This window comes from Lolium rigidum, chromosome 1 (genome assembly GCF_022539505.1).
Source record: "Lolium rigidum isolate FL_2022 chromosome 1, APGP_CSIRO_Lrig_0.1, whole genome shotgun sequence".
In the NCBI taxonomy this organism is placed as follows: Eukaryota; Viridiplantae; Streptophyta; class Magnoliopsida; order Poales; family Poaceae; genus Lolium; species Lolium rigidum.
This window is the reverse complement of record NC_061508.1, coordinates 4,902,337-4,917,893: the sequence shown is the minus strand read 5'-3', so window position 1 is coordinate 4,917,893 and position 15,557 is coordinate 4,902,337. Positions and strand designations below refer to the sequence as shown.

Here is a 15,557-nt window from a genome sequence, read left to right as displayed (position 1 = left end):
CAAAATCCGAACGTGGTAAACTGCAATCCTTCATATACAAAACATTAGATTGCAATTAACCATCGGAAAACACAGAGCACTCGCCGATCGACGTACCTTTATTTGCATTTGCAAAATCATGCAAAAAGGGCTTGCCATGCAAATTGGGCTTTGTTCGGTAGCTGTTTGGCTGTTGTGTGGCGGGCTGCACTTGACCGCCGTCACTACCAGCCGAGACGCCATCGACCACACACCCCGGCGATGCGGCATTCAGCAGCAGGTCACTCCCAGGCTTCTGCGATGGACGGCGGGGCGAAAATGCATCCATCCGCTGCTCGCTCGCAGTCACAGGCACAGGTCGTCCAGGCGAGGCCACTTGTACACGCTGCTCGCTGACAGTCGCATCCGACCGGTGCCCAGGGGAGCCAGCATCCACCTGCTGCTTACCCGTTGGCGAGCGAGGTGGACATGCATGCGTCGGGCCTGCGTCCCCATGCAGTGATGGACGCCCAGGCAAAGCCGCATTCACCCACTGCTCACATGCAGACACACCGGACCGACGTCCAGGCGAGACTGCATGCAGCCGCCGTTCGCTCTGGTCTGGCGCCCCATACAGCGATCCACGTCCCTCTTCATTAGCGACCACAACTGAAACAGCTACAGCCATGGTGTCAACAGGAATGATCATTGGCTGTAAAATATTTGTTTCCACATCCTTGATCATAGGGGAAGCAGTAACATTAGTTGCAACAGCCTGAACCATACGTGATGTACCTAAATTATGTGGAAAGCAAACAGCAGCCATTTGCTGCCCACTATCCAGAGAAGAAACAGAAGTAAACATAGGTTCCAAAGATTAAGGAGTAAGATATGAATCAACAAAATTTGAATCAAAATACCTTGCCTCAGATGAACCCTTCTGAGCCATAATTTGTACACTAGGATCAGGCCATGAATTACTCAGCTTTGAGACATCAAGCGAACCAAAGTGCACTGGTGAAAGCGATAAATTATTTGCATTACTATTGGACCCATGGGATTTTGTGTTAATATCCTCTTTTGTTCCTGTGTTGGCATCACCTTTGGATCTCTTGACCTCACGATCTGCAACATTATTGTCCTGATGTCCTGAGCCATTACCATCTGGGTCCTCATCTTCCCAGATGCAGTAGTCATAGTGACATCCGGTGATACATTAGGCTGCTGCCCCTCCACTTCAAATCTAAGGCGGTAAAAGTCAGTTTTGATCTTCAAATCCCAAGTAGCTGGTATCAGTGAGGGATTTGGACAAGTAATCAACATACGCAGTACATTATTTGGGCGAGTGAAAACAATGTCAATATCTTTGGTCTTTCCAAACACATCACCCAAAGACCACATAGCCAAGAAATCATCTAGAGCAAAGGGAGGTAATTTATGCACTCGTACCCAGATGTCTTCCGGTGCCCAGACAGGTTTCACTTCTTTCTTCCAAAAATCAAATGATATGGATATAACTGAATCTGGAATATTATATCTACCAAACCGCTGCACTCGCACCATATCCCAAACTTACTTGGAAAGTTCACCCTAAAGACATTAGCCTCCACTTCTTGCACTTCCCATTCATACTGATCATCTGGAACAAACCATTGTAGCTGAGTTATCACCTCATCTATAGTTAGAGATCCCCCAGACACAGTTACTCTTCCAAGCCTTGTATTTTCAATTCTAGGTTTGACCGAGTCCGACAAAGGTAACTCCCAGAAAGACAGATCAACATGGCCCAAACCATACATGGCCAGCCGAGGTCTTGGAGCTTTCAACAGTGGACATTCAGTAGTAGCATGACCAGAACGCTGACAACAATCACATAAAACAACCTCGCACTCATTCAAACAATGTCCAGCCTTACCACACCGATAACAAGTCGGTCCCTTCTTCTTCCCCCCTGCGACATTATCTCCTGCTCCAGAGACAGAATCAATAGCGGTATTAACTTGTTGCTTATTGATGCCAGCCACTGCTAGCAAAGAAACAATAGCATTTGTAGTAGTAGGCGGCTGGATAGTAGCGTCACTGCGCTGAACCGGGGCCGGCCGAGGCAATACATCATTTGCCCTGGGAACCTGTGCACTATGCTGGACAACATTTGGCACCACAGGGACTGCATTTGCCCCTAGTTTTGGCCAGTATTGTCCGCGAATTGACGCGCTAAAGCCTCCGCTGTCTCTTTTACAATTTGTTGTTGTATCTCATTCGAACTAGCAGAAGCTGGCTGATTCCGATTATTTGCAAACCTGTCATTGTATGGACCCGCATTGTAGCGACGCTGATAGCCATTGTTGCCATACCGGCGACCATCGCCGGCGTTGTTGCTGCGCTGAAAACCCGTGTTGCGGTACCTGCCTCCATGATCGTATGTGCGTCGTTGACCCGCCCGAAACACACCGTCATCGAAGACGTTGTTCCGAGTGTCGTGCCCGTCGTGAGAGCCGCCATCTTCACCCGCTGCCCCGCGCGGCCCCCCATGAACGAAGTTGCTGCGGCCGCCGTTTGGACCTCCGTCCCAGCGACTGCCTCCTCGGCCTGCTCTCGACGGTTCCCGACCACGGTTTGGATTTCCGCGCCCCCCCCCCCGTTGCATCGCAGCAGCGAGAACATAGCCGGACAGCACGATCAAATTGTGGTGACCGTCGATCATTGACTCCAGGCCCATACAGCCCTGCAGTTGAGTTAACGATTTTTTGGCAACGAAAAATTTCTGGCCCGATCGGCCCATCCTGGCAGAGACCTCATTCAAAATACTCCTGTGCGACCGTTGCATCCGAGATCTGATCGAAGCCAATCTCTGCTGACGACGAACTGCAATCCATTCTGCAGCGTCAAAGGTTTCCATGACAAATGTCGTTGGGGACAACACCGGCAGAGACAGTTCTTTTTTGCTCGTCGTTGATCTGCAAACTTTCGATGAAACAGCAAAATCTGGCGAATTGAAAGACTGACCTGGTCGTAAAGTGATCGCCGCCTGACGTTGTCTCCTCCTCTTTTCTTCTCGTCATTGCAACACTGATACCGCAGCCTCCACCAGCATGCGCTCCGCAGAAGCCAGCGAGCAGGTGAGGTATGGCGACGCCCCAGTGCCGAGATAGCTTGATCGATCCAACGAGGAACTGGCAGCAGCGTCCTCATCGGAGATCACCGTGGCTTCCTCGTCGGAGATCGCCCAGAATCGCCTGCGGTTGCCTCTAACGGCTCTCCGCCTTTCTCGCGGTTCGCCCGTGATATCTTTGCATAGCTTGACTGCATGCTTGAGCAATTCCTACGACTCGTGGTGCCTTAAATTGGGTACGGGTTATTGCAGCAGCTTTAAAATGGACGTTTTTTTCTATATATTAGGTGTTTTTATGTCTTAATTGGCAGGTTTTTATCATAAAAGAACGACAAATATACCAATGTTCTGCACGCACACCAAATGCTCACGATGCCCAAGGACACTACCAACAAAGTTGTATAAACAACCATAGAGTAGTTGCCTTTTGAGACAACAATATGGCCGCTGGAGCAGCATACATGTCTTGGTCAGCATCTTCCTCTTGGGGCCCTTCCGTTGTTGTATCAATGACACTATGACAGTAGACAACTGACCATCAAAGGGCACAGAACACCTCGATGGTGTTTCTTGTGCCTTACACCTGCAGAAAATAGTAAATACAGAAAAACATAAGCATCCTACCTGTTCGTGTTTGAAGTACTGATGTAAATGATTCCTCATTTAATCTTTGACATACTGACTGTTCGAACCTTTTGCAAGAAAATGTAAAAAAATGACATATTATATGTTGAATGGACCATTCAAGGACTTCTTTGGATCAAGGTATTAGAAAGCGTATAAATAGTCCTAAAAACGAATGGTTCAGAATATATGATATGCTCGGTGTCCCCAATTTCATGTTCGGATGAGGAGGCCGCAGGCGCTGCTGGACTCATGGAATGTCAGCTAGCGCCGTTTCAGGTGAAGTACCTAGGCATCCTGTTGTCTATCCGGAAACTGACGGCTGCAGCGTTCCATCCCCTAGTTGACCGTCTCGCTGACAAACTACCTACCTGGAGGGCATCTACGATGCCTAGGGCGGGGCGCTTGATGCTAATTCGCATGGTTCTCGCAGCTATCCTGTTGCACTAACTGATGGTGCTGAGCCTCAACAAAACAGCACTGAAGCAGGTCAATGAAATTCTACGAGGATTCCTCTGGGCAGACAGGGCCGATGCCAATGGTGGTCATTGACACGTCAACTGGTTGCGGGTGTGCTGACCGCTGCGGCTCGGAGGTCTCGGGATCCTGGACCTAGCACGCACTGCTACCAGCCTCAGAGTAAGATGGATATGGAGGATGCGCACGAATCCACTGCGACCGTGGCGAGGGCTTGACACACATTTCTCGAAGATTGAGCTGGATGTCTTTGCGGCCTCCACCTCCATGGTAGTCAGCAATTGAGAATCCGCTCTCTTCTGGGAAGACAAATGGCTGGACGGCAAGTCCGTCAAGAAAGTGGCACCCGAGGTCTATGCGATGGTGCCGAAGCGCCGGAGACAGGCGTGTACTGTCCGCGATGCGCTGGTGGAGCGCACGTGGATCCCCGATATAATTGGCGCTCATTGCGTCGTGGCACTGTGGCAGTATGTGCAGTTATGGGGCCCGCGGTATGTTGCTCCTGCTTATCCTGCTGCGAACCTAGACAGTAATACTGATTTAGTGCTCTATTTCTCAATTCAGTTGTGATGTACTGTATCCCCCCTCGGCAAATGATTCTTCTTCGTGCACTTACTTAGTTCGATAATCTCATTTTGTGGGTTTAGGCTGTTGCAGCTGCCCCTTTTTTTTTAGGCAACCGGCAGGAGCACTGCCTTTTCATTGCCAGATATCCCCTAGTATAGTTTTTCTTCTTCTTTTCTTGGGTCGAGTTGTACGGCTTGGTGTTCCTCCGTCCACTTGTACATATAACTTTTTTTATCTGTCAATGCAGCTTTTGCGTTTTCGGAAAAAATATATGATATGCTACAAATGATTTCTCTGGAAGTCTGAATAGTGCACGAGAAGTTCATGGAGATTTTCTCAACAACAACAACAGTATGAGCAATATAATTAGGGTTAGTTTTTGTCTCCTATGGTGCGTCGTTGGGTGGTGGGAGCGGCGCCCGGGAAAATAAATCTGCCACAACTCCACTCCCACACCGGCGGCGACCTTCACGGCGGCGTCTCGGAGTTGTTGGCAACGTGTGCTTGCCGATCTTTCAGGTCGGCGGCTTGGTCTTCTCGCCGTTCTTCAGATCTGGCGAGATCTGTTTCTCAACGTGTCACTGGCGTTTGTCGTTGTCCACGACGGCGCTGGGGGCCAGGGCGAGGTGGTTCTTCTGGAGCGAAGATGTTGGTCCGGAGGTGGTGGTTATGTCGTTCTTCTCCGACTTCGTCGATGGGAGGCGGCGTATCTTGGTCCAAGACAGCACGGGGACGTCCCCCGGTCGACGTGCCACAGCGACATGTGCCTCGTTGCTTGCAGCAGGCCTGTTCATCGACTCACAAAGCCTCGTTGGCGATGGTGCTTTTTTGGATCATGCAAAGGTGGAGGCTCGGCGTCTCTTCTTGCGTTCGTCTCGGCGGCGTTGGAATTGGACGGCGGCCGCTGGCTACGGTGGTTGCAGCAAACCCTAGAGATCGTTTTGTATTTCTCGATCTTTAAGGTTTTTTATCTGCAAATTCACGATAATCATTTTATCCCGGTTTGTCTTTTAGTTTCTACATGTGTTGCTTCATGTAACTTGGTGTTCAATTAATGAAATATGTGGTTGCTCTCAAAAAAAAAAAAACAAAAAAAGAGTTCATACCATTCTCAAGCAAACGAAGAGGCCCATTGGGCTTGCAATGGAGACAAGTAAGTAAGTGGGCTGTTCGGTCTCTTGTGCGTGGCAGTCGTCTCACTCTCAGACCAGCACCATGGCTCTCGACCAAGCTGCTATCGCCTCTTTGCCCTACGCCGCCGCCGCCGCCGCCTCGCTCCGCCGCCCCCATCCCTCCTGCTCCTTCCCTCCTCGCCGGCCTCCGCCGATATACCTCACCTGCGCCGCCTTCCCGTACTCTCCTCCTCCCTGCGCCACAACATCGTCGTCCGCCAGCGATGACGCCCGCGGTATGTTGCTCCTGCTTATCCAGCTGCGAACCTAGACAGTAATACTGATTTAGTGCTCTATTTCTCAATCCAGCTGTGATGTACTGTATCCCCCCTGGGCAAATAATACTTCTTGGTGCACTTCTTAGTTCGATAATCTCATTTTGTGGGTATAGGCTGTGGCAGCTGCCCCCCCCCCCCCCCCCCTCCTCTTTTTGGAGCAACCGGCAGGGGAGCACTGCCTTTTCATTTAGCAAGAGGGATATAACGTAACACTGTACAAAGATGGCATTTTTTTAATGGTGAAACATGCCGGAAAAACACCTAAAGACTCCAGAAACCGACTAAAGCTGCCCCCTTTTTAGCTCCAGAAACCGACTCCCGCATATCCAGCTTGTTCGATTGGCTGTGTGATATTAACTATTTATGTCTGTCTGTACGCCTGCATGAAATAGATTCTGTAGTACAATATCCGTGTGCATCTTGACCTACTTCTGAAACTTTGTCACACCATTATAAAACAATAATATGCCATTTTTCTGATCTCAGGACAACACCTGTTCCGCGGCTTTCCCCAACCGCGATGCTCTAATGTGGAAGCGGTCAGCGATGTGATGGCAGCGCCCGATGATTACACAGAAGACTCGCCATCAAGCAGCGGGTATGCAAACAGGCGTATAAGTGAAGAGCGTCCAGGAGGAAGCGTGGGCGAGGAAAACTACATGGCCGCAGGCAACCAGAAGATGATCAAGATATCCGACAAGTTGATCGGTGTATTCATGGTCGATAAGCCTACGCCAACGGATTGGAGGAAACTGCTAGCTTTTAGCAGGGAGTGGGACAACATCAGGCCGCATTTCTTTAGGCGCTGTCGGGAGAGAGCGGATGCGGAATCGAATCCTGAGATGAAGCACGGTCTTCTCAGGCTGGGGAGAAAGCTGAGAGAGGTAATGTGGGGCTTTCTGGTTTTGCAGGAAGCGTGTGGCACTTCGTCTATTTGTTCAACTCTTAATGTCAGATCTTAATTTTTTTTTATTTTCCTCCCTCTCTTTTCAGATCGATGAGGATGTGCAAAGGCATAATGAACTGTTTGAAGTAGTGAAATCAACGCCACCTGATAAAATTGGTGCTGTTATTGCTAAGCGACGTAAAGATTTCACGGTGGAGTTCTTCAACCACCTTTATTATGTTGCGGAGTCATATAAGGATGACCCCGATAAGCAAAAAGGTGAGACATACATGACATTTTTTTGTTGCGACCTTATTACTGATTATTGCTTTCTTGGTGCATCATCTCTCTCTTTGTTTGTTTGCTTGCAGAGTTGGCAAAACTTGGAAATGATTGTGTAGATGCATTACAAGCTCACGATGACAAGTCTGGTAGTCTTGAAGCGCTGAATGTTGCAGAGTTAAAGCTCAAAGATATACTCAATTCGCCTTCAGTGGACGCTGCATGCAGAAAGATTGATGACTTGGCCGAGAAGAAAGAACTAGATTCCGCGTTAGTGTTGATGCTTTCAAAAGCTTGGTCAGCTGCAAAGGGCACCGACATCACAAAATCCGATGTATGGATCTGTGACGCGATACTTCTTATGCTTCTTTCCTACCTGTGTTTAATTGGGACAAATCCATCAGTTTAAGTGGGTCTACCAACATTGCAGGCAAAAGACATAATGTTCCATCTATACATGACTGCAGTAGCCAATCTTCAGAGACAAATGCCGAAGGATATCAGGATACTGAAGCATCTTATAATGATCGAGGACCCAGAAGAACGTGTTAGCGCGTTGAACGATGCTTTTACTCCTGGGCCCGAACTCCAAGGCGAAAACCTTGATACATTATACACGTAAGTACTGTCACTAGTGCTTTGTGAAAGATGCTTCCTCTTGTTATCTCTAGTCACGCTGATATATATGATGGATCGCAGGAGCCCTGAGGTTTTACACACTTGGGCGAGTGCTATAATTGATGCATATTATAGCAGCAGGGAAGGCACTCTCCTGGGGCAAGCGAGGGACTTGATGAATCCTAAGATTATCAAGCGAGTTGAAGAGATTGTGAAGACAATCAAGGATAATTACCTCTGACATCACAAAACTGTGGTTTCAAATCACTAGTGATTGTGCTAGAAGTATAATCATCTGAACTGCATGATGGCCTAAGCTCTGCTTGCTATAGAGCTGGGTTCTCATCGATGGCTGCTGGGAGTGAAGAATGACAATACTTCCAAGGATTATGTCCAGATTAAATCTGGTTTGTGCCGCACATAAAGTGATTGTAGCATGTGATATATGGATGTAGGTTTCACCTAGATGTATGTCCGCCTATATTTTGTAAGTTACTCCCTCAACCTCTTCATAGATAGTGTACGTAGATTAATGCCTATGGTCAGGCATAATCTGAAGAGGACACTGAGAGATGCCTCATGTGACCGTGACAGGCATAGAAGATTAAATGCTTTCTTCAGATTCTGTATACAAAACAGGTGGTCATGTTGACATATAAGTGAATTTTCAGCATAATTTTATGATTTATTGGTTATCAACATTATATCATCCTTGTAAGGAAAAGTTTAAGTCTGGAAAATTCTTTCTGAAATCATGACATGTGAGTGGGGCAGCATCCTTATTATATACCTTTTGAAAATGTTTTCATTTGTTAGTTATATTGCTGGTGAAGATATGATGCAGCTGATACAAGTTATATGTTCTGAAATCATCACAAAAATATTCATCTTGAAGTCATATAATGAATTATTACAACCATTTCTTGATCTGAGGTTGAAGACTCTTTCTTAATTTAGTCTTAACCTGCAACTGACAGCATTTTGTAAAGTGTATCAGTTAAGACAAGACTTGGACATGTGAGTACGGGCCAAGTCGACATCTTGGTGTGCCAGGTTAGTTGTTTATAGCTAATTACCCATTGTTTATCTCATTAAGGAATTAGTTTATTACGATGATATAGACCAGCTTTGAATAGCCTAGCCTATAAGTAAACAACTATTGGGGATTTTTGTTGATAAGATCATGAGATGGCATCAGCTATTAGTTGTGTCTTAAATAGATAAGTTATATCGAATTATATATTCTACCTTCGGCAATTATTGCTTACTTACTGATATTACAGATGACCATTCCTTAGTAAATTGTTAACTTCGTAGTTGCTTCTTAATTGAAGTCTCACATCCTCTCTCCTTCCTTCAACAGGAGCTGGTTTAAGATCTCACCTCTATGAAGTAGCTTGTTCAGAATTCTCAAGTCTCCTACCTCTTTGATTCATGTTTGGATCCCATTTTGTGCATCTTGGTTATATTGCATTTAAGTTCAAATTCCCTGCTCGTCCGAATGGACTGAATCAGCTTGTAGTACCCAAAAGTCTAGGCAGGACCCGAAACAAGGATATTTGCTAGGCAAATACTTTTTTGCAAAAACAGAAGAGTGTGTCATGGTTGTGTATTTATGACTTTCACAATTAGCTAGAGAAACTTGAGTAATTGGTGCATCTGGGCTTAGCAGCCTCACAAATGATGTGCTTGCTCTTTTTTAGGGTACCATGGCTTCTAATCGCAAATGGATCTGGATATACTATAACACCAAGAGACCTGGAGTGCATGCTATGTGATGAAATTACAAATGGGTTCTCTCGTGAGCAGCAAATTGGTTCGTGGTGGTTTATAAGGTACACTAACTCTGAGCTGCCCTGGTCTAGATCAAAATTCTTGTGGAAACTGAAGTATTTGCTGAGAAGTCATTTTCTAAGTGCAGGGAAAGCTTAAGAATATGACTGTTGCCGTATAGAGGATGTCCAACACGTATATGTACGATAATGAGTTACACCGAGAAGTTGAATGTCTCATGATGGTGAAGCACCAAAATGTATTTCTTTAACCTTCATTTTCATTGCTAAAGAGCATGTAGTTCAGTATCCTACATATAATACTCACCAGGTCTGTACACTTTATTTTTGGTTGACGGGGTGCCTAATTGAATCAAGTCTCACTCTCAAGCGACATCTCTAGAGGAGTAGAAATCTGTGTTATCACTCGAATTCCTTAGCTTATGGATGACGGTTTTATCATGATCATCTCTGTTGGACAGTACACCCGTTCCAGGTCTTGTTGTTAGTTGATCTCAGGATTTGCATAAATGCATATTTTTCTTGATTGTATATCAAATACTCCCTCTGATCCATAATAAGTGTTGGGGTTTTAGTTCAAACACTTATTATGGATCGGAGGGAGTAGCTAATACCAGTATTTGTAATGGATTGTCATATTTCTGTGAGCCGTTTCCGATCATGTATCGTCATATTCTCTGTTTACAAAGTGCTGGAAATAACAAAAATACCCTTTAGCTCTCGAGCTCTAGTGAGTTTGTTTAGCAAACCTTTGAAAACATTACTTTTAGGTCTCGAAAAATGAAATTCATATCATGCTTGTATAGGTGGGTGCTTGAGCTATCTTTAGGGTCCAAAGCCTGGAGATTCGTGCTAGAAACTTTGCACCCCTGAAACTGGCCCTTCCACCTCTCTTCTGTCTTATTCTTTACTAGATTTAGATGTGCGCCTTGGCACACGATCCCGTAGAATTCGCACCAATTTATATTTTGTATAACGATAATTAAAATTAGGTGGGAAATGATAATATATGATAATTTGAATTACCAATTTCAAAGTCCTTAGCTCGTGAAGTTCAACACAAACTAAGCATTGGGTGGTATGTTGAAAGTTGAAACCAGATGCATACGCTTGTAAGATTTGACTAACAAAAATCACAATATGTTTCTCATAAGTATATAATGCCATAGGTTTATAGCTACCTATTAGATAGCACTTTGCTAGGTAACTAAGCCACAACCATAAACTGGAGGTTCATAGTAATGAAAAAAGATTAGTAGTGAGGCCTTTGCTAGAAAGAATAGAAATAATCGAGCATGAAGTAATGGAAAAAAAAAAAGCAACAATACATAAGTAGCACATAGGAAACCTGGTCAATCATCATCACAAAAGAAATACATGGTCCTTGGCACACACCCCGTCTCTCAGCAATACACAATTTTGTAGATCACTATATTGATGATGTACGAAAATATATTATAAGCAAGCTGCGGAGACCTGCCGGTTCACAACATAACCCTTACTTTTCAAATCACAACAAGCATTTAATATACTTCAAATCACAAAAACAAGTAAATAAGAGGGAATGAGGTCTCTAAGATGAAGTGCCAATTTCTAAGAGGGGCATGCACAATGTACGTGGTGCTATGGCCCAGATCAGGCACCAGCAAGCCAAGTCGCTAGGAAAACCATAGTTGCCGGCTCGGCGAACCGGGTGCCGCCCTCGAAGGTGCACACCACCACAACACTGTCCGCCAAGCCACCGCTGAAGAGGCCATGCCATGGCGCCTGGCAACCACGCCGTGCCAGGCCCGATGTCGTCATCCCGCGCCGACGACCTTCGTGGCTGGAGCATCATCAGATTCTAGCTCAAGTAAAATTACCACTTGCAGCAATGATGGATCTCAGTTCAGCTCAGTCTTCAGGAACACATGGGATCATCATAACAAGTACTTGCACTATTATGTTAGTTAAAGTTTAGTACGAAACACCGAATATATCTCAACAATGACTATTGTACTTGCGTAAGGATAGCTGTAGCACGAGCAACCCATGTTTAGCAGCTTATTAGTGGTACGTAACAACATAGGAGTATTGTATTTTGTTACAGAACCTTCCACAAATTGGCTATCATCTGTTGAATCTTCAGACGCAAATCCAATACATAAACATTATAGTCAGGGCTGTAGCATTATAGATTGGGACAGGGAAGAAGTAATCTACATCAGATGGCAAAACACTCGGAAGAAATAATGTCCAGCAAGCGTGCATCTGTGTTCACTATCAATTTACAAAAATTGAACGATTAGGTCGAGTGGAAACCTGAACATTACACGCTATCTATTGACAGTTGACTATGAGCATGGTTTTCTTCACATAAAAATGGAACCTGTGCATAAAGCCTTTTGAGTAATAACACACAAAGTTATCCATGCAATTTTAACAACATAGAACTACTGGAAACCAACATGTAAGGCTGACAACGGGAGCAAGTAAAACCCAGTCAAGAAAGAGAACTAAAAATGCCAAGAAATTATAAGAGCATTCACCTGGACCCTTGGTTGTAGAGTTCGAGGGAGACAGCGAGCATGCATGGAGTGGGTGAATGCAACCTTGTTGTGTGCGGTGGACCCTGCCTCTCACTGCACTCGTCGCTGCAGAACGCCACCACGCCCCTGCACCACACGGACAGACGCACATGGGAAGAATTCAAGCATCATGTCGCACCTCAAAAACATCTCTAATTCTCAATTCTCAATTTAGGGGAGTACAGTATGTTAGCCTTGACTCGAAATCTAAAATACCTCCCAATAGTTTTATATTCTAGAACAACACATATAGCAGATCTTGTCAAAGAAATGGCACACATGTTTAATTGAGATGCATTCATACAAGATTTCTGAAGACGACTAAAAGAACAATACGCCTGTCACACACAACGGTGAATGGTATGATCCAACTAAATACAGTTGACACTATCAAATGAGATATGCTTTTCTCCAGCTGTAAATAAGGAATGCTACCACAGGAAGAACAAGTGCTACCACGAGCGTTACCACCTGAAGAAGAAGCTTGCTCCTCTATCGATATCGTCGCTGGAACGCCACCTGAAGAATGGTTGTTACTGATATTAACTTCAGCCCACCTACTGAACAAGGTCAGAATTTAGAGGAAGAAGAATCAAACAATGCAGAACAACAACTATACAAAATACAGATCTTAATTTCCACTTCACTTCATCTACTCCCAGAAATCAAGAACAATTCAGTGTGCTGGCATGCTTGGATGGCATCTAGGTATGTTGACTGTTGGAGTAAATGACAATATAACTGAATACTACAACACTACTCCAACAACTACAAAGAGGAATTATAATACTCGTACATCAAGTACTCCTACAGCAAGAATTTTTGCTTCCTCACTAAACAATTACCTCACTTTTCAGCTACTCAATCATGAATCATCACAGCTCAGAGTCGAACAACACAGCAAGCATGAAGCATGGTACTACACGTCTACACGACCAGTAGAAAACTTGCAATTTACAGCTGCATTACACTACACTTCTGCAGAAAAATGCCCCTAAAATTAAGGAGTATATAAGTACAACACAACCAACTTTACTTTCAGTGGTAGAGGTTAGGGTTCTACCAGAACGAGGGCGTAGGTTGTAGGGGTGGAAGTGTTGCGAGCGGGGAAGAGAAGGGCGGCGCCGGCGGCAGGGCGCCGGCGCGGAGGCTGGGAAGGGCGGCGGCTAGGGCTGGCGGCGGCGGAGGCAGGAGAAGGCCGGAGTCGGCAATAATAAGATTGATTATTGCTTAAACGTAAAAGTCTGATTACAACTCTTTACATAATAAAATAACTGGGCTAAGCCCCTAATTTGGCCCATTATTGGGCCTCTTCCTGGCATAAGAGATGCCGACCATAACATTCAGATATTTAGGCGAAGATAAAAATACCCCTAGATAATAAGGAGTATGAAAGGAGTATATAAGAAGTACAGTATTATCTAACCTGTTCTTATAAAGGTTGAAGGACTAATGTAGTTCCCCCGCAGAAACAAAAAGGACTAATGTAGTGAAGCTCTTAAATCAACAGTTATCTCCAACGGTATGGAACCACTGAAAAAAGCCGCATAGGAAGCTGAATGAAGAGAACTTGTACAATGTATTTACTTGCTTCCTGAAATATCATACTCAAATCTTGTGAGTAGGAAAAAACACCAACGGGTGTTCAATTCAAACATAGATGTAGACAGACAGGAAAATGCAGACAAAAGATATGTGCCAATGTTTTGAAGTGCAGCATGATAAATATGCAATTCTCAATACTCTGTCAAAGTACTCAGAACAAACAAAGGAGAAAGCCCCGAGAAAGATTTGAGTATGATAAATATGCATATGTGCCAATGTTTTGAAGTGTACTAAGCATGCCCCGAGAAAGAACCAACACTATAAATTCCTCCAGAGGAGATACTACTGTATTCCAAATAGACAAACAAAAAATGTTGTAGACAGGATGCATGCAATAGGCACCGAAACTCATGTATCGATTCGGACGGCGTGTACCACTCCTAACATGGACACGCATGAGCATACTGCATCAACATTCGTTGTGTGTATATAGTAGATAATCTTGCAAGTTAATAGCTGGTACATGGATAAGAACTTACAATGGTTAAGACTGCCTTGCATATAGATATGTGCTGGATATACCCTAAATAAAGAAGATGAGAAACATCAAACCTTGTAAAAAAAAAGCAATAATCCTAGGGAAATAGCATGAAGAGCATAGAAACATACTGTGGTTTTGTCTCTCTGCACCTGCACATAGTAGACATGATCTTTCAACAGTTGTAACCACCAAATGTGACATCGACATCTATTGTTTAGCACCTGAAAATCCAAAACAAACCCACATCATAAAAAAGAATATATAAGAATAGAAGGTGGATTCACAAAATACATTTCAACACACAAATAAGTAAATATAACCTGTGATATCCTATAATGCCCTATTAATTTTTAAAGAACAATGGTGGGTCTGGCAAACCGTCAAACTACCATCAGATAAACCATAAGCAAGCACATCTGAAATGACACGATCAAGTTTCAGTATTGTAACTGCCAAGAGTAAAATCAATAATGGATGAGTATACTACTCAATTAACTCAACTCAGGAGTATGAGAATACTTCATCTTTGACAGAGAACAAAATGTATAACTATAATAAAATAACCTGATGCTTTGTAGTTATTGAAGATGCAATGCATTCGAACAAAAGAGGATGCAGGTTCATCAAATCTGACATGGCACCTAGGTTTACTGCTTCGAACTGATAGTTACAGTGCGGCTTAACACACCGTTGTTACTTCTGAGGTCCTCCAGCAAAGAAGTTACATGTATTAGCCTTCACACCAACATCCGTACCGTACATGCTTTTTCAGAGCAAAAGGCATCAACACAAGCTTCATAAGAAAGCTAAAACAAAAGAACCCATATGGAATTCCAGCTGTCTACTTCAGAGGTTGTTACCGGTATGTGGTGAGATGCCTTGTTGTTGACCACGATATTAACAGTGGCCGCACCATCAACACTTATGCACCCGTGCCCTCACATGCCTTCTCCAGCAGCAAGTGTATGGTGAATCGGCAACACCTCTCCTCGGCTCGGTGACCTCGTATATCTCCTGGATGAATCTGTACAAATTTAGGTCATTGACCATAAATCATAGAAAATATTTGAATAGAACGCTAGAGTTGAAAACTGAGCTATAAGTTGATTTCATTAGTGATACCATACAAATTCTGAA

The 15,557-nt window shown here is 44.4% G+C and overlaps 1 protein-coding gene across 1 annotated transcript; it reads left to right on the top strand.

Annotated features, from left to right (window-relative positions):
- The first annotated feature begins 5,953 nt into the window (after positions 1–5,953).
- LOC124666486 (uncharacterized protein At4g37920-like) lies at positions 5,954–8,661 on the top strand. The gene is made up of 6 exons (XM_047203840.1): positions 5,954–6,146; positions 6,675–7,072; positions 7,182–7,353; positions 7,446–7,690; positions 7,787–7,974; positions 8,056–8,661. Exons 1-6 carry the CDS (start codon positions 5,954–5,956, stop codon positions 8,213–8,215), a joined length of 1,356 nt encoding a protein of 451 aa, XP_047059796.1. The 3' UTR covers positions 8,216–8,661.
- Positions 8,662–15,557: the final 6,896 nt, after the last annotated feature.

Excerpts from the sequence above, each read along its gene's own strand:
- LOC124666486 (XM_047203840.1), top strand. The coding sequence starts at position 5,954 with ATGGCTCTCGACCAAGCTGCTATCGCCTCTTTGCCCTACGCCGCCGCC. Across the intron at positions 7,073-7,181 it reads TGGGGAGAAAGCTGAGAGAG|ATCGATGAGGATGTGCAAAG; the intron begins GTAATGTGGGGC and ends CTCTCTTTTCAG. Across the intron at positions 7,975-8,055 it reads AACCTTGATACATTATACAC|GAGCCCTGAGGTTTTACACA; the intron begins GTAAGTACTGTC and ends GATGGATCGCAG.